At 52.7% G+C, this 19,211-nt stretch overlaps 3 protein-coding genes across 7 annotated transcripts; 2 read left to right on the top strand and 1 right to left on the bottom strand.

The window, feature by feature from the left end:
* The first annotated feature begins 19 nt into the window (after positions 1-19).
* WDR31 (WD repeat domain 31) lies at positions 20-9,525 on the top strand. Of its 4 annotated transcripts, none has more exons than XM_055793615.1 (10): positions 20-73; positions 3,227-3,359; positions 4,177-4,306; positions 4,752-4,826; positions 4,934-5,078; positions 5,165-5,265; positions 5,889-5,956; positions 6,409-6,550; positions 7,258-7,420; positions 8,876-9,525. In XM_055793615.1, the coding sequence occupies exons 2-10, from the start codon at positions 3,313-3,315 to the stop codon at positions 9,034-9,036; spliced, it is 1,032 nt and encodes a 343-aa protein (XP_055649590.1). In that variant the 5' UTR covers positions 20-73; positions 3,227-3,312; the 3' UTR covers positions 9,037-9,525. The 4 variants fall into 4 exon arrangements, with proteins under 4 accessions (XP_055649590.1, XP_005231433.2, XP_055649589.1 ...); XM_005231376.3 differs by lacking the exon at positions 20-73 and adding an exon at positions 798-2,189; XM_055793614.1 differs by lacking the exon at positions 20-73 and having other exon boundaries at positions 798-3,359.
* PRPF4 (pre-mRNA processing factor 4) lies at positions 9,253-17,289 on the bottom strand. 2 transcript variants are annotated; one of them, XM_055793612.1, is made up of 15 exons: positions 17,135-17,264; positions 16,550-16,594; positions 16,276-16,453; positions 15,858-16,044; positions 15,572-15,659; positions 14,706-14,785; positions 14,347-14,440; positions 13,325-13,419; positions 12,963-13,021; positions 12,214-12,337; positions 10,939-11,028; positions 10,558-10,680; positions 10,307-10,414; positions 10,102-10,220; positions 9,253-9,921 (listed from the first exon to the last, which is right to left on the bottom strand). In XM_055793612.1, the coding sequence occupies exons 1-15, from the start codon at positions 17,192-17,194 to the stop codon at positions 9,728-9,730; spliced, it is 1,644 nt and encodes a 547-aa protein (XP_055649587.1). In that variant the 5' UTR covers positions 17,195-17,264; the 3' UTR covers positions 9,253-9,727. The 2 variants fall into 2 exon arrangements, with proteins under 2 accessions (XP_055649587.1, XP_055649588.1); XM_055793613.1 differs by lacking the exon at positions 16,550-16,594 and having other exon boundaries at positions 17,135-17,289.
* A 54-nt stretch (positions 17,290-17,343) lies between these two features.
* Positions 17,344-18,293, top strand: CDC26 (cell division cycle 26). Its single transcript, XM_055793624.1, has 2 exons — positions 17,344-17,521; positions 17,603-18,293. The coding sequence occupies exons 1-2, from the start codon at positions 17,441-17,443 to the stop codon at positions 17,777-17,779; spliced, it is 258 nt and encodes an 85-aa protein (XP_055649599.1). The 5' UTR covers positions 17,344-17,440; the 3' UTR covers positions 17,780-18,293.
* Positions 18,294-19,211: the final 918 nt, after the last annotated feature.

Raw genomic sequence — 19,211 nt, 5'->3', positions numbered from 1 at the left:
GCGGCCCCGCCCCGCCCCACCCGCCCTGCGCCGCGCCGGGACGGGACGGACGGGACGGACGGGACGGGCCCCGGTGAGTGCGCCTGTCCCCGGGGCGGGGCGGGCTGCCCGGTGTCCGCGGGGCTGGGCCAGGCACAGGGACCCGTGTTGTCCCCGTACCCCTCCCAGGGGTCCCCGTACGCCCCAGGGGCTGCCCCACAGCCTTCCCAGGGGTGATCCCAGCTCCAGGGACACGTGTTGTCCCCCTACCCCTGCCAGGGGTCCTCATACGCTTCCCAGGGGACTGTCCCGGCTGTAGGGACCCGTGTTGTCCCCGTACCCCTCCCAGGGGTCCCCGCACACCCCCCACCCCCCCCAGGGGCTGCCCCACAGCCTTCCCAGGGGTTATTCCAGCTTCAGGGACACGTGTTGTCCCCGTACCCCTCCCAGGGGTCCCCGTACCCTTCCCAGGGGTCCTCATATCCTTCCCAGGGGGCTGTACCGGCTACAGGGACCCGTGTTGGCCCCGTACCCTGCCCCAGGGGCTGCCCCACAGCCTTCCCAGGGGGTTATTCCAGCTTCAGGAACACATGTTGTCCCCATATCCCTCCCAGGAGTCCCCATATCCTTCCCAGGGGGCTGTCCCGGCTGCAGGGACCCATGTTGTCCCCATACCCCCCCAAGGGGTCCCCGTACCCTCCCCCCGCAGGGGCAGCCCCACAGCCTTCCCAGGGGTTATTCCAGCTTCAGGGACACGTGTTGTCCCCGTACCCCTCCCACAGGTCCCCATACCCCTCCGAGGGGCAGCCCCACAGCCTTCCCAGGGGGCTGTCCCGGCTACAAGGGCCCTTGTTGTCCCCGTATCCCTCCCAGGGGTCCCCATATCCTTCCCAGGGGGCTATCCCGGCTGTAGGGACCCATGTTGTCCCCGTACCCCTCCCACAGGTCCCCATACCCCTCCGAGGGGCTGCCCCACAGCCTTCCCAGGGGGCTGTCCCGGCTACAAGGGCCCTTGTTGTCCCCGTATCCCTCCCAGGGGTCCCCATATCCTTCCCAGGGGGCTATCCCGGCTGTAGGGACCCATGTTGTCCTTACATCGCTCCCAGGGGTCCCTGTATCCCTCCCAGGGGTTGCCCTGGCTACAGGGACCCGTGTTGTCCCTGTATCCCTCCCAGGAGCCACCCCACATCCTTCCTATGGGGTTGCCCTGGCTATAGGGACCCATGTTGTCCCCATATTTTTCCCATGGGGCTGCCCCAGCTATAGGGACCTGCGTTGTCACCACACCTTTGCCAGGGTTGCCCCAGCTATAGCCCCCTGGACTGCGCCACATTGCCCCCACCGGGCTGCCCCACACCGACCTCGGGGCTCCCCCCATGCACAGGGACCCGGGGAGCACCCAGGGGGCACCCCCAGCCTCAGGGACCTGTGTCACTGCCTGGGGCCACCCCTGGCTACGGGGCTGGGGGCTGCCCCCGTGCCCCCCGAAAGCAGAACACCCCCTGCGAGGGGCTGTTTAACACCCCAGGAAAACGGGGAGAAACGTTGCTGTGGTTTCGGTGCTTTCTTTTTAAAAAATGATTTAGTAAAAAATTTTTTTGCTCTCTGCTAAGCGATACATTTGGGGAGAAGGGAGGATGGGAGCTCCTCCGGCGTGAAATTCGGTCTTGTGGAGGGGTGGCTGTGTATGGATCAGCTGCGGCAGGATCCCTGTGTTCCTGGAGAGCTTTGGGATGGACCAGGTTCATGGTCAATGTGTAGGGAAGCCTGCCAGATCCTAACACCTCAGGTGAGGGGAACGTCCTGCCCGAGCAGCTACTGCTCTTGTTCAGGATTCAGAAAAATCTCTTTTTGGCGGTGGGCAAAAGGCAGGAGAGAGCAGGCAGCCTCCCGCTGACACTGATTTGAGCTGATGTGCAGGTAGGGTCGACTGTGCATGTGTGCATTAACTCCATGAGTGGGGAAACATAGTAATCACCATAATTAAAAAATTAGAATTTACATCTCAGCTTTTTCCTAGAATCTTGTTTTGCAGGAGAAAAAAAACTCCGGGGTTCTCCTGCTGGCAAGGACAAACCCTGTTTGTTGCTCATGTACTGAAATGACCTGGACACTCAGTCTGATCGAATTGCTGAACTGTCGCTGCCCCTCGGCTGTGAGATTTCTTATTCTTCACAGCTTTTGAACATGCAAACTCATGGATGGAACAGGTGGAGATTAACTGGGTATTACTAATTGCTAATCACAACGGCTGTCAGGGTAAAATTAGAAAGGGAATATTTTGTAGAAACCCAAGCCCTCCTGCTTAGTGCTCCCAGGATTTGGTTTTCAGGTGGGCAGTATTTTGGGGTTTTGTGAGCAGAGCCTTCAAGCAGGTTTTTTCTTTGCTGGAACAAGCAGGCAGAGGTGCTTTTTTCTGATTTTTATTAGCAAAATACTACTGACCCAGAAGACGGGAATGCCAACATACACCTAGTACAGGCTAAATCCAATTAGCATGTCTTGAGCTAAGAAGAAGCCAATTACTGTACATGACAATTCACTGTCATTGAAAGTGGTTTCGGCTGGGTCGGTGACCCATGAGGATGAGGGGGAGATGCTGCCTCGGGCCCCTGCTCTGCCGAAGGCTCCTCTGCCCGGGTGGACGCTGGTGCGGGGACTGGCTGTGGGATGCCACGTGTGGGATGCCCCAGACTGGATGTGGGGTTGGAGTCTCTGGACATAGAAGCTGCTGTTCCCAAAGCATTCCTCAGCCTATGGAAAGATCGCTTCAAGCTTTACGTTAAGTCAGGCTGGTCCGGTGAAGTTCAGGCTGCCTGTGGCTGTGGTTACCTCGGTCCCACCTGGCACTATGGACTTTAGACTGGGGGTGTTTGCACTCACCAGCCTAGAGACTGGGATCTCTGGGAAATATGGAAGTCAAGAGCAGATACTGGAGTAAGAGGAGGCATGAGGTGCTAGAAGAATTGTAGGCAGCAGCTTCATCTCTATTGTGGCCTCACTAAGCTTGGATACTTTCAAAGCCCAGCTGTAAGGTCCCAGGAGCATCACCTCGGAAGGTGGCTCTGCTCTGAGCAGGTTTGCCTAGGGAGCTCCAGACGTCCCCTCCTCTGAGGTTTTTCTTCTTATTCTAAATGAAGTTAAGATGTAGATAGCGTGTTATCAGCATACATATGCCTTATCCCATATCTGTAACAAGGAGAAACCTCTCTGCATTCCCAGTAACACTGTGTCTCCTCACCCACAGCCCGCATCCCAGCGGCAGGCACCCGAGGTGCGGCGTGATGCTCCCCGCTGCTGGCCGGAGCGGGAGCTGTGCTAGTCGGCAGAGCTATGGGGAAACTGCAGAGTAAAATCACCTTCCACACCACCAAATACAGGTAACGTGATGCCAGGCGACCATGCCTGAAGTCAATAAATCAGGTTCGAGAGTAAAGAGAGAACAGCAAATGAATAGAGACTGTAGCAAGCGTGTGGGTTTAGTTCTGTTATTGAATGTATGAATTGGATTTTTATTTTTGACCCTCACTTCTAAAGTCTGCTCGGTTTCTTTGGGGGACTGAAATCTAAAATGTAGCTCACAGGAGTGGCCAAGTGTGCAGCCATGGCCGGGGGTCCTGCCCATGGCCGGGGGTCCTGCTCTGCGATGGCTCGGGCAGAGCTCTGAAGGGTAACAGCTCCAGGGGCAACTATTTAGCCCAAAGATCCAAACCGCTTCACCGTCTCTTCAGAGACGCAGCGGCTTCCATGGGCAAGATGAAGCAATTCAGTGGGTGGCAGCAGGGTGGGTGATCTCTGCCTGGGGACCAGCTGAGAGCACAGGGCAGCAGCAGGGGGCTCGGTGGGCTTGGCCAGGCTGTGCCAGAGCAGAGGGGTGCAGCAGAGCCTGCCAGGTGTTAGTGGAAGGGGAGGCTGGCGAGATCAACATTTCTTTTCTTCTTTGCACCAGTATGGAGTGAGTTAACACCTAAATATTTAGCAGCTCTAGAGATGGAATAGACCTGCTCCATCTCACCTAGTCCAGGAGCATTTGTCCATTCCCAGCTCCCCCTTGGCTTTCCAAAGGCAGATGTTGTCGCTCCCCAGCGCAGCCGGCGGTGCCATCTCCCAGACCCCTCTTGCACTGGGGAGTGACACCCTGGCTTTGCTCTGAAGCCCCTGCAGCCCCTGCCACTGTCTCTTTGCCTGCTGCTGCAGGGCCGATGGCTCCGTGGAAGAGACAGGACCTGTCCGAGCTGTCAGGCAGCACGGCCCCACGCACACCGATGCCGTCGCTTCTGTGGCTGCTCTCAAACCAGACCTGTGTGTGTCAGGAGGACGAGATAAGGTGAGGTACCCCCTGCCACCAGGCACAAAGCACAGTCATGAAAATGTATTCACAGGTTCAGAAAATAAGGTTTAAACATGAGCTTTAAACATTTCCGTCAATGGTAACAACTTTGTCAGTTCCTGGATTTGGAAAGAAAAGATGAGCTTAGAGTGAGAGCATGCACTGAAGCACATTGAATCAAATATTATAACCTCTCCTGAACTCAGATCACATCCAATGGTCTCACCCAGGCTTGGGATCACTGGATCACATGTTACCTGGCACAGGACAGGCTCTAAAGGCAGCTGCATATGCTGTAGGAGCTCAAAACCAGAAGAACATGTTCCCTCTCCAAGCTTGGGCTGTGCACGGGTCTCAGTGTAACATAACCAAGAACGTGTGTAATCCTCCTTCACCCGCTCTGCTGCTGCCCCTGCTGATGCCTCTCCCTGCTGCTCCGCAGACCGTGGCCGTTTGCAGCTGGAGATCTGGGGCTGCACTGCGGCGGTTCGTCGGGCACGAGCGGGAGGTCTCCAAGGTGAGCGATGGAGTGCGGTGGGGTCTCTGGTACGGGTACCTGTCAGGGACTGGGGAGCCCGGAATGACGGAGCGACTAACTGGCTTCTCCTGTCTTGTCCTTGGCAGGTCACCGCTGCCCCTGACTCAGACAGAGTCTTCAGTGCATCGCGGGACAAGACAGTGATGATGTGGGAGCTTCACGGGACCTCGGGACCAAGCCAGCGCTTCCTGGGACACGACCTGGTTGTTACTGGACTGGCTGTGAGCCCAGGTGAGGGACAACACACTCCCATTGCCCAGGGATTTATTGACAGCTTTTCTTGACTTTTTTTTTTTAATGTTAACTTGTGGTTGCAGATGCCTCCCAGCTGTGCTCAGGTTCACGAGACAACACCGTGTGCAAGTGGGACACAGAGACCGGAGAGTGTCTGGGCAGAGCCGCTATCTCCAGGAATCTGGTAGGAGCTGCTGGTTTCTTGCATCCTATCTCAGCACCTCGATGCCTGCACAGTTATTTGGCACATGAAGCCACGTAGAACAAATTTGCTCTGAGCTTGGTGCTGCAAGAAGCCCTTGAGGCACTGCACGGGTTGCCTGTGCACCTGGGGAGACCAAAGCTCAAGGCTGGTTACTCCGTTCTCCAAGTAACAGAAAATCCAGGAGCACAAAGGTACCAAGACCCATACAGAAATGTATTAATGTTCCGACTGATAGCTGCTAGGGAGCACCTTGCACCGTGGGGGCTGCCTTCCCTTCTGTTCCAGCTCAGCAGCAGAGCTGCTATGGGTACCATCTTCTGGCTCCCGTGCCACGTACCACGGCTCTGTGTGCTGCTGAGCTGTTGGCACCTCCCTGCCTGCAAATAACCACGATTATATATATATATATATATATTATCTATATAAAATAATAATAGGGGAGCAACACTGGTGGGAAGTACAAAAAACCTTCATCCAACGTTTCCTGCTCGTAACCCAGCATGAGGAAGAGGGTGGGAGCGCGCTGGCTGTGTACCTACAGGTGGATGCCAGCCTGGGCTGCAGGCAGGGGTGGGCTCCCGCTCATCCTTCCCTCTCCACAGGTCACACATCTGTGCTGGGTTCCAGGAGAACCTTATGTCATCCAGACCTCAGAGGATAAAACAATCAGGTAAATCCTTCATGTGGCCACAGAGAAGGAAGTTACAGCCTGGGGCACGTGGGGGTTATGGAAGATGCCGGCGCACAAGCTGTCTCTCTGGTTGTCATGACCACCTGGTCTCCCATGCCCTGCTGGGGTGGCTAGTAGCCACCTTCCAGCTCACCTGGGTCTTGGAGCTGTAGCCTCTTGCCAGGGGAGGATGGTCTAGGGACATCCGTGGCTGTAAGCAGCACGGGGTGGCAGCTGTGGGTGGAAAGGAGAATTAAAAAAAGCAAGCTCAGCACAGCTGCTCTGGATGGAGATTGATCCAGAACAGATAAATGCAAGGATGCAGCATGGGGCACAGCAGCAAGGGCAAAGCACGAGGGCACAGCGAGGGTGTGGGGGGCGCGGGGTACGGAAGGAAGCCTGTCGTGGTGATGGTGCATCAGAGTCCCCCTCCCCACTCCCGTTCCTTCCAGGATCTGGGACAGCCGGGAGCTGCAGGTGGCACACACGTTCCCAGCCAAGCAGCACATTCAGACGTGCTGCGATGCCAGCCAGGACGGGCGGTACTGCCTCAGCAGCAGCAGTGGCTCCGCGGGCGAGGGCAGCGAGGCCACCGTGAGTTTGCCGGGCACCGAGTCCGGCTTTTTCTGATTTTTTTTCTCCCACATTCACGGGATACAGCAGAGGGCAGCAAGATCAGCGCTCCAAGGATCTGCTTGCTCCCACTGTCTTGGCCTTATGCTGGTGTCACCAGCCAGGGCTGGAGCTTAGTGCCTTCCTGCCTGTCCCTTCGGTAAGCCTTCTGCTCAGAGAACAGCCGAGCTGACATTCTTCCTGATTAAAGCACTGGAGTTTTGTTTCAGTAATGGCATCAAGGAGCACGAGGCTCTCACAGAAAGCCTGTAAGGGACCCTTTGCTCAAGGTGTTTCCAAACCAGGGATTCAGCCCTGCAGGTTCTCAGCCCTGCAGGTTCTCAGCCTTGTGTGTGAGCATCGAGAGGATGAGACCATCCCACCCAGGGAGAGCAGGGCTGAGGGCGGGAGCAGGCTGGAGACACAGCTATCTGCCCTGGCAGTCTTAGCCCATCAGCTCCAATGGGTGTGGGCACATGCTCAAATAGTCACCGATGGTGAAAATCCCCTGAGGTTTGAAGTTCTCCAGGACCGGGAGCATGAGCAGGGCCCAAAGGCAGTAATTGTACTCTGGGGATGGCCAAGGAGCTCTTTATCCAAAACCATCTTCCTCTCTTTGTAAAAGAGCTCCGTGTTGGCAAGTGGCAGCAACAGAGCCTGAGCTCGAACCTCTGCCTGTTGCCTTGCAGCTGTGGGACCTACGGCAGACAAGAAACCGAGTGTGCGAGTACAAAGGGCATTTACAGACCACGACCTCATGCGTCTTCCTTCCACGCGGCCCAGCTGTCACCCCCAGCATTGCCACGTCCTCCTACGACAGCACAGTGAAGGTCTGGGACCGTGACACTGGAGGTAGGGGAGGGTCCCGCCCACGCCACGCACCTCACTCTGGGATAACTGTTCCCTTTGTTTCTGTCTCCTGGTGGTGATGGGCACGATGATGCCTGAAATCTCTGGGTTTTACTCTAATCCAGCTGCAGGACTGGGTGGAGTGTCCTTCCTACAATAAAAGGAAGCAGCGATGAGAGATGGCTTTTAAAGATCCATCCGAGTTCAGCAATGACAGGACAAATGATAAAAATAAAAACGAACAGGGGAACTCCAGGGCTTTCCACAAATACGAGTGGAAAGTTGTAAAAAACAGTCGTGCTGGAGGACAGAGGGCTGGTGAGCAACTGCCCTGCCTTTGGTTGTCCCCTTGAGGGGAATCACGGCCGTTTGGGGGGTACCTCTGCCTGCTGGAGGGAATCACTGCCGTTTGGGGGGTACCTCTGCCTGCTGGAGGGCTTGGCGAGGGCAGAGTCCTCACCTGAGCTGGGCACAAAGGCTGTTAACATGCCAAGCCCTGCCGTAGCAGCAGGCTTGTTAGTAACGCCTTGCGCAGAAGGCAGGGACCTCTTGGAAGCCATTCAGGTTCACAGACACACACCAAATGCGGTGAAGTCATCAGCATTAGATGCTCCCCGTGGCTAAGCCCCTCTCCAAATGCACTTATTTACCATAGGATGAAAATAGAAACCTGATGATCCCCTGCAGAAAAGCTCTCGCCTTCTGTTTCACTCACCTCTTCTCTCACCCTGGTGCCCGCACACGCCAAGGTGGCCGCGGGGTTGGCAGCAGATTTGTTTTGATCCTGTTGCCTCCACAACTGGGTGACTACCACAGCGGCCAGCCTTAATTCAGCTGCTCCTGGAAGGGTGCAAGTCACCACAAGAGGTGGTTGCCTGACTGTCCGTGCCAAATGCAGCTGTTGGCAGCTCAGCGTGGGGCTGGGGTCCCTGCACTAATGCTGCCTCGGGGTTTGTGTAGTAAGAGACACGAACAGAAGGGCCGATGGACATTGTAAGTCTTATTTCTCTTTCCCTTTTGGAGGTTTATCAAAACTGCATGTTGAGTGTAGCACAGCCCTTAGGAAAACCATTTCTGGACCATAAGCAATTTGGGAGAAAAAGGCAGGTTGGGAACGCCTCCACGCAAGACCTGCAGCTCTGCCCAGCGGGGTCGGTCTGTCCATCCATCCCCGCTTTGTCTCCAGGGAAAGGGCAGAGCCTGACGTCAGCCTGGATCCCTGTGAGCTGGCCACTGCCCGACTGGGCAACGCACAGGTCCCCCGTGGGGCTTACAGGGGTGGAGGGTCTCTCTTCTAGGGGGCACGTGCCGATGCCTTTGGCTGCGGGGACCCGGGACAGCGAGGGGTGCAGCTCACCTGCCTCAGGCGAGCAGGCAGAGCCAGGTGGTGGGAGGTTGGTGTGGTCATGTCTCATCTTGGCAAACCAAGCGTGCCGAGTGATTTGTCTCTTCCCTCAGCCTGCCTGGCCTCCTTGTGCCTCGAGGGATCGGGACCACTGGTCTCACTGGCCGTCTGTGACAGCTCCACACTGCTCTGCGCAAGTTTTCACTCGGGAATTCACGTACTCCGGATGAGTGACGGTGCAGACCCGGCGCTGGAGGAGGTGGCAGCGTTTTGACCGTAGTAACCTCCCTGGCAGAGACTGCCCTGCGAGGGGAGGCGACTCCCCCAGAGCTTCCCCCCGACTGCCAGCACCAGGAGAGCGTTCACACGTAGAGCAACGATGTGTGATCAGTGGGGTGGCCACAGGGGGATTTACTGGTTTCAGATTGTGCGTGTGGGGAAGGAACTAGAGCAGTCTAGAAGAAAAGCCACATCACTGATACATTCAGGCCAAGTTCTTGCTCCCGAGTGAGCCTTCTGCATTTTATTTACAGAATCTCCACACAGGCTACCAAAGGCTCTTGGAAAATGAAAGGTATTAACAGAGGCTGAATAACACCATACCCGAGGGCTGTATGGCGACCTACAAATGACCGGAACAGGCTGGAGAAAGCCTGTGAGCCTGACTTGGAGGGGAGGGTGGACGCCTATGGACTGTCTCCAAATTACAGCAGAAAGCACTATCTGTGGTATAAAACCAAAGTCCTAAAAAGTGGAAAAACATCACCCAAGATCTGACTCCAACCAAGCCCTGGGAAACAGAAGCGCTTCAAAAATACCTCAACCCAAGACCAACTAGTGACTACAGCTATCGTAACGCATGTTGCTATAGCCGATTTCTTTTTTTTTCTTTAATATAAAAAAAAACAAGTCTTAGTTGAAAGCCATTAACGTCTCCATTCCAGTTCATAAGCAGCACCTCTGAGCTACTCCGCTGTCCACAGCTTGAAGGTTCTGTCATAGGAGCAGGTCGCTATCAGCTGGCCATCGAGGGAGATATCCAGTCCCATCACCTTCCCCTCGTGACCAGCCAGGGTCTTCAGAGGGGACCAGCCAGGGTGAGTCCAGATCTTTGCAGTGTTGTCGTAAGCGCCTGTGAGCAGGAAGTTACCGTGATTGGCTGCAGCAGAGGATGAGAAAAAGGGAGAAGTGAGATTTGCAAATAATCCCACGGCAAATCTTTTCTGCTAACCAGTACAGGTCTTCCTGACCTGAAGATGTGGTTTTGAGTTGCCCCTATCCCCTGCCACCTCAGCTCAGGAGAGGCAGGGATAAGGAACATCAGCCAGGAGGTACTTACGTTCAAATTTCACTCCAGTCACCAGGTTCTGATGGGCAGGAATGGTATAGATGCACTTCCTCTGGCGGAGGTCCCATACCTTGCAGGTATTGTCACCACTGCCAGTTGCGACGTGGTATCTGCCAAAGGATGGAGAAGAACATGTTGTTGGGAGCTGGGTTTGTACTCAGAGCTCCCACGTAAACCACGCAAGCTCCTTTCTTACCCATTTGGGGAGAAGTTAACCCCGTAGATCTCCTTCAGGTGGCCTTCTAGAAACATGATACAGCGTCCTGTGCGCAAGTCCCACACCCGGCCAAAAGCATCCAGTCCACTAGGAAGGGAGAACCCAAGCGTTGCCCATCAGGCCTCAGCAACTGCCAGAGTAGGCTCAGAAATTGCTGGGGCACTCGGCATCAGCCAGCAACAAAACCTTGATAATACTGCACACCCAGTCCTGCCACAAAGGACACTCACCCAGTCCCAGCGAGAGACCCATCCGTGTGAAAGGCAATGTCATAGACCCCTTTGCTGTGCCCCTCCTGATGGAGAATCTCTTCCTGAGCTTCCAGGTCCCACAAGCGCCACGAGTGATCGTAGCTGTAAAAACAAAGTGTTTGTCCAAATACACGTATCTCCAAGGAGAGTAACAGGATATTTCATTAACTCTGTGGGCATTTTATTTCCAGCTGGAGACCAACGGGGTCTCATGTGAGGGGCAGACAACAGCCCAGCTGCTGTCAAGAATGGCCAACCCTTGCCCATGCTGGGCTCCTCTGTGGACAAGCAATGGTAGTCACTGGGCTACCAACTAGACAGCTAATGGTAATGTCTTTGCAAACAACGAAATCTCTGTACCAGGTAGTACCCAGGAACCTCCCAGACGGGTGCCACATCACACGTGCCACTCTCATGCTGTGTCCTTCAATATCTGCCACTGGTTCATCACTAAAAAACAGAAACAAAAAATCATTGGACACTGGTCGGAGGTGGCCGGCTCTAGCCAGGCCTCTGCAAATGTTATGATCACAACAGAAGAACTGCTAATTAAAGGCAAGCCAGACAGGAACATCAGAATTTTAACTAATGACTCCAAATTCTGCCTTTTGTTCACACACCTAAAGCTTTAAATAAAACCCCTTTATCCACACTCATGTTGGTTATAACGTTCTCCTGGGATAACTGTTATTCCTGAAAACTAACAAGGCCCTTGTCATTAGCACTTTGAAAGTGCAGAAACAAAATGTGGACTACCTGAATTGCAGGGAGTTTTTTTTCTGTGACTACACAGAACACATCCTGAACTACCGCAAATTCTGCTATTCTGAAAAACTGCAGGGAGGCAAGACAGAGTGAATATTTATTCTCCCAGAATTACAGGCAGTAGGTCAGCAGCCTTCAGCAGAAGGCCTGAACAGCATTTAGTTTTTCCAGCAGGCTAACTAGAGATGTGGTCACGTAAGACTAGTAAACGCCCTGTCCCTTTGCACAGGTATGCTTCTGCAGTTAGGAACGGCAACTTTCAGCTAAGGATGAACAACTGAGGATCTCACAGCTGCCTGCCTCTTCCTGAGGTGCACTGCAGGGCTCCACTTTTCAAACACAGCTCATGCTTGGTATCTACACCGTTCCCTTCTTTACAGGCTTGAGACAGATGGTGCACGTGTTCCAGAACTACACTGTGCAGTGACAGAGCTACTTGTTTTCATCACAGGCTGAAGCTTTTGTGCATGGTCATATATTTGGTTAGTCCACCTCCCAATACTGGTGCTTTCCAATAACTCAAAAGTTCATTTCTTAATACTCAAGAGAGGAAATTTCCTCCTAAATGAAAGGTTAGAATGAAATGATCTCCAAGTCTTCCATCCATCACCCAAAGCAGTTTACTAATGCCCAGCAGCAATTATGACTTGATTCTTTTCAGATAATTTCCCCTCACCTTGATTCCCCTAATCAGGGTGATCTCTTTTCCTGCTGAAGAAGGTGGCACATACTGAGGCCAGGAATTGCACTGGTATAACTACAAGAAAAGGTTATATTTGCAGGAGGATGGTAAATGTCCAGTGTTTAGTAACACAAAATAAACCCCAAAACAGCAATGCTGCAGCTGTGCATGTCTGGTATCGTTCTGACCTTTCAAGGCTCCAGAGTTTGACAGAACCATCAGCCGCACACGAGGCCAGGTTAACATCCTTCTTGTCTAGGGAGACAGTGGCTTTGGGATGGAAGACTATCGCTCCTACGTTGGTGTTGTGTCCTTAAGAGAAAGGAAAATTAAAATTCATCATCTGCCACATGATCTTGGCCAATTCTTCAGAACAGCAGCATTTATTTGTTACTAATTAGTCAGGTACCAGTGAACACTTTCACCGTGTCATCCCACATTGGGTGAAGTTGCATTATAACGGCCAGACACATTGGTCCTGTGAACTGCTAAGCTGCAATTCCAGTAGCACTGAGGTTTGTCATCCTCAAAATGTAGTGAAAATTTAACATATAAATCAAGACACTGACGAAATACAAAATGTGAGGGCAAAAGTTGTGACCCCTGTTCAAAGAACCTTACTACTGTTAAATGACCTGGCCAAAAACGCTGGTATTTGGATCAAAATAACTCAAACCAGGTTTTGAAACAAAACAAACCACCATTCAGAAACAGAAACAGCAAACTTGAGTCTTGGCTCTAAGAGAAAAGCCAAGACTTCCTCTTGGTTATCTGACACGTGCCCATGCTCCACAAGCCTGACTGACACTCATTAAAATAAAGTCTGCCCAAAGAATACTACACTTTGAGTCACAAAGTAGTGCAGGTCTGGGAACTCAACCCAGAGAGGAACAAAAGAACTAAGCAAAGAGTCTCAGTGAAAGTCGCTTTTCTCTACCTCGTAAGGTGTGAACAAGGTTGCAGTCAGGCACAGACCAGAGCTTGCACAATCCGCTCCTGTTGAAGACAAGGAACAGATGTCAGCATAGACAGGAATGTCAAAGAACAGATCAAACAGAGCTGCAAAGCCACCCTGGGGGGTTCTGCAGTAGCTAAAATACCAGGACACTTCAGGCAACCATCCATGGGAACTAATGGACTCAGACAGAAACCTCAGCTAAGCTCTAAACCGAAGTGAAGAGTTCAGAGTAGGAAGAAAAACCATTTCTGAACTCTCACAAGCCTCCAATAACATCCCTCTTCTTCACTCCTGCTGTGCTCTCCCAGCCCCTAAAGCAAACGCTGTACAAGAAAACTTACCAACAGGCAGTAGCGAGAAGTTTGGAATTGGGGCTGAAGTGGCAGTAGGACAGCGGGCGATCATCTCCAATCTGACTGCAGAAGTTATTCAAGGACTGTAACCAGACAGACAGAAAATAACTGAAGTACAAACAAACTAGAGAAAGCCCCAGCCAAAGACTGAGGTGAAGGAGGCAAATGTACACAGGAGGAGGCAGAGGCCTTTGGAAAGTCACTTCCAAAGGGAGGAGCTGCCCAGGAGCCACTCCAGCTCCGAGCAGGAAGGCCACAGAGCCAGCCTGCCCAGTGTAAGCTAGCACGGCCCTGGGGCGCAGCTCAGCATTCCATGTGCCACCCGCAATACGTGCCACCAATAACCCTGCAGGCCTGCTTTGTGACTCTGGCTTTAACAGAGAACTTACTGTAGTTTCAGCCTCTTTCTACAACTCATCCAACAAACGCAGCTGGACAGACTAGGGCAGGCAGTGCGGTGCGCTTAGGGGAGAAGCAAATCCTCTGGCAGCTAATGCCTCTGGGTGTAAACAGGATTAGAGTGGCACCACACTGTGTGCTTGAGCCTCTCTGTTAAGCTGGGAATCTGACTTAACAAGCTCAAAAAGGGCATCCCAGAGTCATCTAAAGCATGTTTTGCATTACTGTGTTGGTTATTATTTCCCAGTGACGACCGTACAGGTAAAGGAAAGTTAGCAGTCCCTTCCTAGCCAGCTAAACCTGTGAGAAAGCCAAGAAAAAATTCCTTTAACTTCACAGGTAAGCGGCAAGGTAATGCAGGGGTATCTCTTCATCCCCTGCCATGCAAAGGGACAACTCAAGTACATCTCTCGAATCACTTGAAGAAAGAGCTAGAACATGCTTTATGCATAACACAGGGAAAGAGAAAAAGCAGAGCTCTCCAACAGAAGACAGTGCAGAAAACTACACGCATCTCCCGACAGCACCTCTGAGCAGCTGATCCCTTTCTGATATCTTTGGAAGATCAGCAAAAGTTGTAAAAACAGCAGCTGAGCAGCTGCCACACCTACTCGCAGGGATTTGTGTAGCTCCTGTCTCTGTGATGTCCTGGTTGCCTCTGGAATCTCTTTGAGTAGACGGGCTTCTTCTAGCCGCTTCACTGCCCTGTGAAGAGAAAAGGTGAAGTAACAAGCCTCTACATTTTCCTCACCCTGCTGCTGGAAACAGGCTTTTCCCTCTTCTTCCCCCAAACTGGGCCAACTCGAGCCAGTCACTGAGAACTCAAGCTCTAAGCTTACTGGACCTGTCTACCAGTGTATGTTCCCTATTCCTTTGACCTCAAATATCCTGCACTACCCACAGTGGGATTAGCAGCTGGATTTTACAAAAGGCTGCATCTCCCTCCTTCGTTTGCGCTCTTTTATCTCACCTGGGCAGCGAGTAGTTAGCAAGCCACAGCCTCGCTGTTTTCAGACTGCGTGGTCCTTCGTGGTACCAGGTTTGCTGATACTGTAACAAAAAGAACAAAACTGAAGAAAAAACTAAGGTGATACTTCTCTTCCATTCAGTTACCTTAGATGACTTCCTCTTAGTACATTAAGTGCCACCACAGCATCTGCTCTTAAATCTTGCTGTGTTAAGGCCTCTTTTTAAGGGCATTTTGCATAACTATAAGCCCTAGGATTAAGAGACTCAAGTCAAACGCTCAGCCCTATAAATCAGAACCTGATGTGCTGCTGTTTCACTCAAGAATATTCCAATTGAACACTAACTCATTTTTACTTAATGACGTACAGCTTCCTCCTTGCCTACACATCGCCCAGTAAAAAGAACACCCAGAGCTGCAGAAGCTGTCCTTATTTCTAACAGCAACCTCAAAAAATAATAAGGAAAAAATGGAGTGAGACAAGAGACAGGAGAAGCAAAAAGAAAGAAGAATCAAAGGCAGAAACATGTAGCAGCAGGAACATAATACTTTCTTCCCAAGTATGAAGACAAACAACAATGAAAGACTCGCTATACTAAGGAACAAACATCTGATCTCCTCTTCTATATGCCGTATGGAGCTCGGAATTTGGTCAGCGAGTACAAGCCAGACTTAATGCTCCTGATTTAGACAAAACATTGCCCAGTTTTGCTAACGTGGGCAATACAGAAGCAGCATGAAGGGATGACAAAAGAACCCACAGACTGACCAAAACCAAGAGTCCTGGACATAGTAGAGACTGTCAAAGGAATCTTAAAGGGTATCATACAAATCTCCCTCAGCACTGAGAGAACAAGAGAGACCATTACCTCTTCTTTGGATTTTTTAGACCTGTCGTCATCTTTCCTCGTCTTTTTTAATGCATCTGTGCCAACCACTGAAAGGATATTTCTTAATCTGGAAAGAAACACAGGAAGTTGTATTCACTCAGTGAATTCTCAGCTAACCTGACAAATAATCACTGCCTGCCTTTCTTGCTGCACTGCAATGAAGTGTTACTGACTCGCGGCACTCACTGCACCCCAGCTAAAAGGAAAACATCAGGGATTTGATAAATTGAGACCCTGTTTGCAACAGCCAGGGCAGACACAGCACCTCTCCCTCCTTTCTGCAGGGCCTTCTCCAAAGAGCGTGATGGGCTCCCCAAGTGCTCGCAAACAGGCCTTCACTTCAGAGTCATCAGTGGAGACGTTGATCTGCCGGGCTCTCTTCCTGCGCTCAAACTCAGCCAGAACTTCTGCCTGCCGCTCGCTCATGTGGTCTTCAAGATCAAAGACCTCACCTGAACAAAAAAATGAAATTGTCAGATTGAAAACAATGGTTGGATGAGAGATCCCTCTCAAACAGGAAGATCCAAACACAGAGCCAACCGTCCAGGCAATGGTGTCATAGTTTTGATTTTAAATTATACTCAGAAGCTGAGTATAATTTTCAAATTTTCAAAAGAAGACTTCTGAAAACTTCATATTCCAGAACGAGGGGGGAAAATAAAAAGGTGGTTAAACATTCTCACCGCTGCTTATGTTGATGTTGCCAGCCTCAATCGCAGCTTTCATCCCTTCTTTTCCCAGCAGCCCTGATTCTCCTTTTGCCAGACGCTCCCTTTCCTTCTCTTCCAAACTGCCATAAAAGATGGGGGCCCTCTTGGGAGGAGGAGCATCGCTCTCTTCTGCAGGCTTGCTCTTTGCAGCCTAGAAGGTAAAGGCAGAATTTTGGCAAAAAAGGAAACGACAAACAGCCTGGCTGTGCACGAAAGCACTGCTCTGCTGGAGAAAGTTTGTACGTACATCACTAAGAGACCCTGAAGTTGTATTCGAGTTGTTAATTTTGGACTGTTGTCCCAAATACGAAGATAGAAAATAAAACGCCATGTTAAACAATTTGCATAAGTTAGACTGAATTATTTTCTGGTTATTATCTGCTTAGACCTCATTCTTAAGGCTGGGGGATTTTTTTATTTTTTAAGAAAACTTTAAAACACAAAGCTTTTCCTAATCTTGCTGAACAAGTGCCAGCAAAGGCACGAGCAATGCCTTTGTTAAAAAAAAAAAAAAAAAAAGGACCAGCAGCTCTCGATGCCCTTTACCGGGAAGCAGTGGAAGATGCTCCCAGGAGCGGAGCGTTAGAACAAATTTCCAAGAAAAACAAAAGGGTTCTGTAAAAACGCATGAAAACACGTAACCGCTCCAGTCGCGGCCCTTCGAATAGCTCCGGTGTCACAGGCGGCGCGGGGCGGGGGGGAGGGGCCTGCCCCACACCAGGGCCGCCCCGCCACAGCAAGCCCCAGGCCCAAAAGCAGAGCGGCTGGGCCGGCCCGCGGCCTGTCCCCGCTCCCGCAGGGGTAACGGGCCCGGAGCCACCCACCCACCCACCTCTGCAGGCGCGGGGGGGCGGGCGCCGCCTTTCGCCGCCGGTGCCCGTGCAGAAGCCATGGTGGCCGCGCTCCGGTAGCCGCACAGAGCCGCGCCGAACTCCACCGCCTCACAACCACTTCCGGGGGACGCGGGGCACGCCGGGAGGCGCGGCGGGAAGCGGGGCACGCCGGGAGGCGCTGTGGCGCTTAGCGGCAAGACGCGCGGGGCACGCCGGGAGGCGGAGTAGGCTGGGCGGTGCGGCCCGCGTGGGTGCGGCGTGGGGCGGCGGCGGCGGCCGAGGCGGAGCGGCGGCGGGCGGTGGCAATGCTGCGGCGGAAGCCGACGCGGCTGGAGTTGAAGCTGGACGACATCGAGGAGTTTGAGAGCATCCGGAAGGACCTGGAGGTGCGAGCGGGGCCGGCCGCCCCCGCGGGCCCTGCCCGCCCCTGGCTGGGCGCGCCGTGACACGACCCCTTTGCCCCGCAGAGCCGCAAGAAGCAGCGGGAGGACGCGGAGGTGCCGGCGGCCGGCGAGGAGGCGGCGAGCATCGCGCTGGGCGCCGACCACAAGAGCCGGGAGCAGATCATCAATGACCGCATCGGCTATAAGCCTCAGCCCAAGGCCGGCGGCCGCGCCGCCCACTTCGGCACCTTCGAGTTCTAACGACGGGGGGGGGATCCAGCAGCCCTGGGGGGGGCCGGCAGCCGCGGGGGGGCCGGGGCTGGTGGGTCTGGTCTCGCCATCCCTCCCCTTTGCTGTTTCAGTTTGCTGGATGTGGGTTTTTTAAGTGGGTCTGGTTAACACGCCCATTAACGTCCCATGGCCAAGCGTCTCCTTTGAATTAAATATGTCTTTTTTTTTTAATAAAAAAAAAAAAAGCAAGCCACATGAACTGCTTCAAATGGCTGAGGAGACCACGCAGGCAGGGATGGAAACAACCAGGATGCCGGTGTTTCCTTCACCTGTGTGTGCCCCGATACAGCAAAGCAGTAAAACACTGCCCCTGCAGAAGGATCCTGTGGGGGATCTTGTAATTTAGTAATGTTCAAAATGGAGACGGTGAATGTGTTCATTTAAACCTTTCACCCTCCAAGCTGGTGACCCTGCTAAGGAGAAGGTACCGGGGAGCCTCTCATTAGCGTTTTATAGGCCTGTATGAATAAAGGCGGCAGCTCCAGGTGCAACATATGGTGGTTCTGGATGCTGCTATCCCCCTTTCCTGAGAAGGCCGGGAAAGCAGCCCCCAGGCCTGTTAAAATCCCCCATCCCCAATTTCAGAGATGGCCCTACAGCTGCTTCTCCCTCAGTGTCACAGCTGGGCTGTGGGTTGGGCCCTCAGCAGGGAATGGTCACTAATGCGGATGCAGTAGAGCACACTGGGCAGGTGGTTGTGGAACAATATCCCCTATTTTCTGATCAAGCAGTTTTTCCTTTACCCTTCCATTCAGCCCTGGGGAGCACATCACCCCAGCTGCAGTGATTTGTCACCCTGTGATGGGAGTTTCAGGTAGTTGCCTGTGATGTTTGTGGCTTGGATCAAAGGTCAGCAAGGATTTCCTTACAGGTGGCATCATATAAAAGTGGAAAGGCAGACTGATTTCTGGTGGACTAACCAACATATATACCTGATGTTGCAGCAGCGATCCGTACCACCACCAGCTGGCCAGGCAAATCACCGAAGGGTGTGGTAATGCAGAGCCCCAAAAAGGAGGGGTCAGCGTGCAGTGAGGCAGCCCGAAGAAAGCGAGTTATGAAAACTGAAGCAGGTTGTTGGTGTTTAAGCAGCTCTGCTCCCTCCAGCCTGGGGCAGGAGGCAGAGCAGGGTGCCAGCAGCCCTGGGGCCAGAGGCTTGCTCTGCTCCTGGCTGGGACTGTTCTCAACCATATTTCAGCACAGCAACCAGTTTATTTTTTCAGTGTCTCAAGTAGTGCTCCGAACTGGACTTGTTAAATTCATGCTTCATGTATTATAGGCACATCACATCTCAGGTCAGGCTGGGAAAATGTAGAGAACTTAAATGGGAGTGAGCCACAGCTTGGCCTAGAGCAGGGCTGCTTTTCCAGTCTAATACCACATAAAATTACCAGGGATTGCT

This window comes from Falco peregrinus, chromosome 1 (assembly GCF_023634155.1).
Source record: "Falco peregrinus isolate bFalPer1 chromosome 1, bFalPer1.pri, whole genome shotgun sequence".
Classification (NCBI taxonomy): Eukaryota; Metazoa; Chordata; class Aves; order Falconiformes; family Falconidae; genus Falco; species Falco peregrinus.
This window is presented reverse-complemented; position numbering and strand designations above follow the sequence as displayed.

Bases quoted from the DNA above. Each gene is read 5' to 3' on its own strand.
- WDR31 (XM_027778127.2), top strand. From the start codon at position 4,560: ATGTTACCTGGCACAGGACAGGCTCTAAAGGCAGCTGCATATGCTGTA. The intron at 4,827-4,933 runs GTGAGCGATGGA...TGTCCTTGGCAG, and splicing joins ACGAGCGGGAGGTCTCCAAG to GTCACCGCTGCCCCTGACTC. The intron at 5,266-5,888 runs GTAGGAGCTGCT...CCCTCTCCACAG, and splicing joins CCGCTATCTCCAGGAATCTG to GTCACACATCTGTGCTGGGT.
- PRPF4 (XM_055793612.1), bottom strand. From the start codon at position 17,194: ATGGCTTCTGCACGGGCACCGGCGGCGAAAGGCGGCGCCCGCCCCCCC. The intron at 11,029-12,213 runs GTCAGAACGATA...TCTGTTTTTTAG, and splicing joins AAACTCTGGAGCCTTGAAAG to TGATGAACCAGTGGCAGATA. The intron at 10,415-10,557 runs GTGAGTGTCCTT...CTCCCTTCCTAG, and splicing joins GGGTCTCTCGCTGGGACTGG to TGGACTGGATGCTTTTGGCC.
- CDC26 (XM_055793624.1), top strand. From the start codon at position 17,441: ATGCTGCGGCGGAAGCCGACGCGGCTGGAGTTGAAGCTGGACGACATC. The intron at 17,522-17,602 runs GTGCGAGCGGGG...TTTGCCCCGCAG, and splicing joins GCATCCGGAAGGACCTGGAG to AGCCGCAAGAAGCAGCGGGA.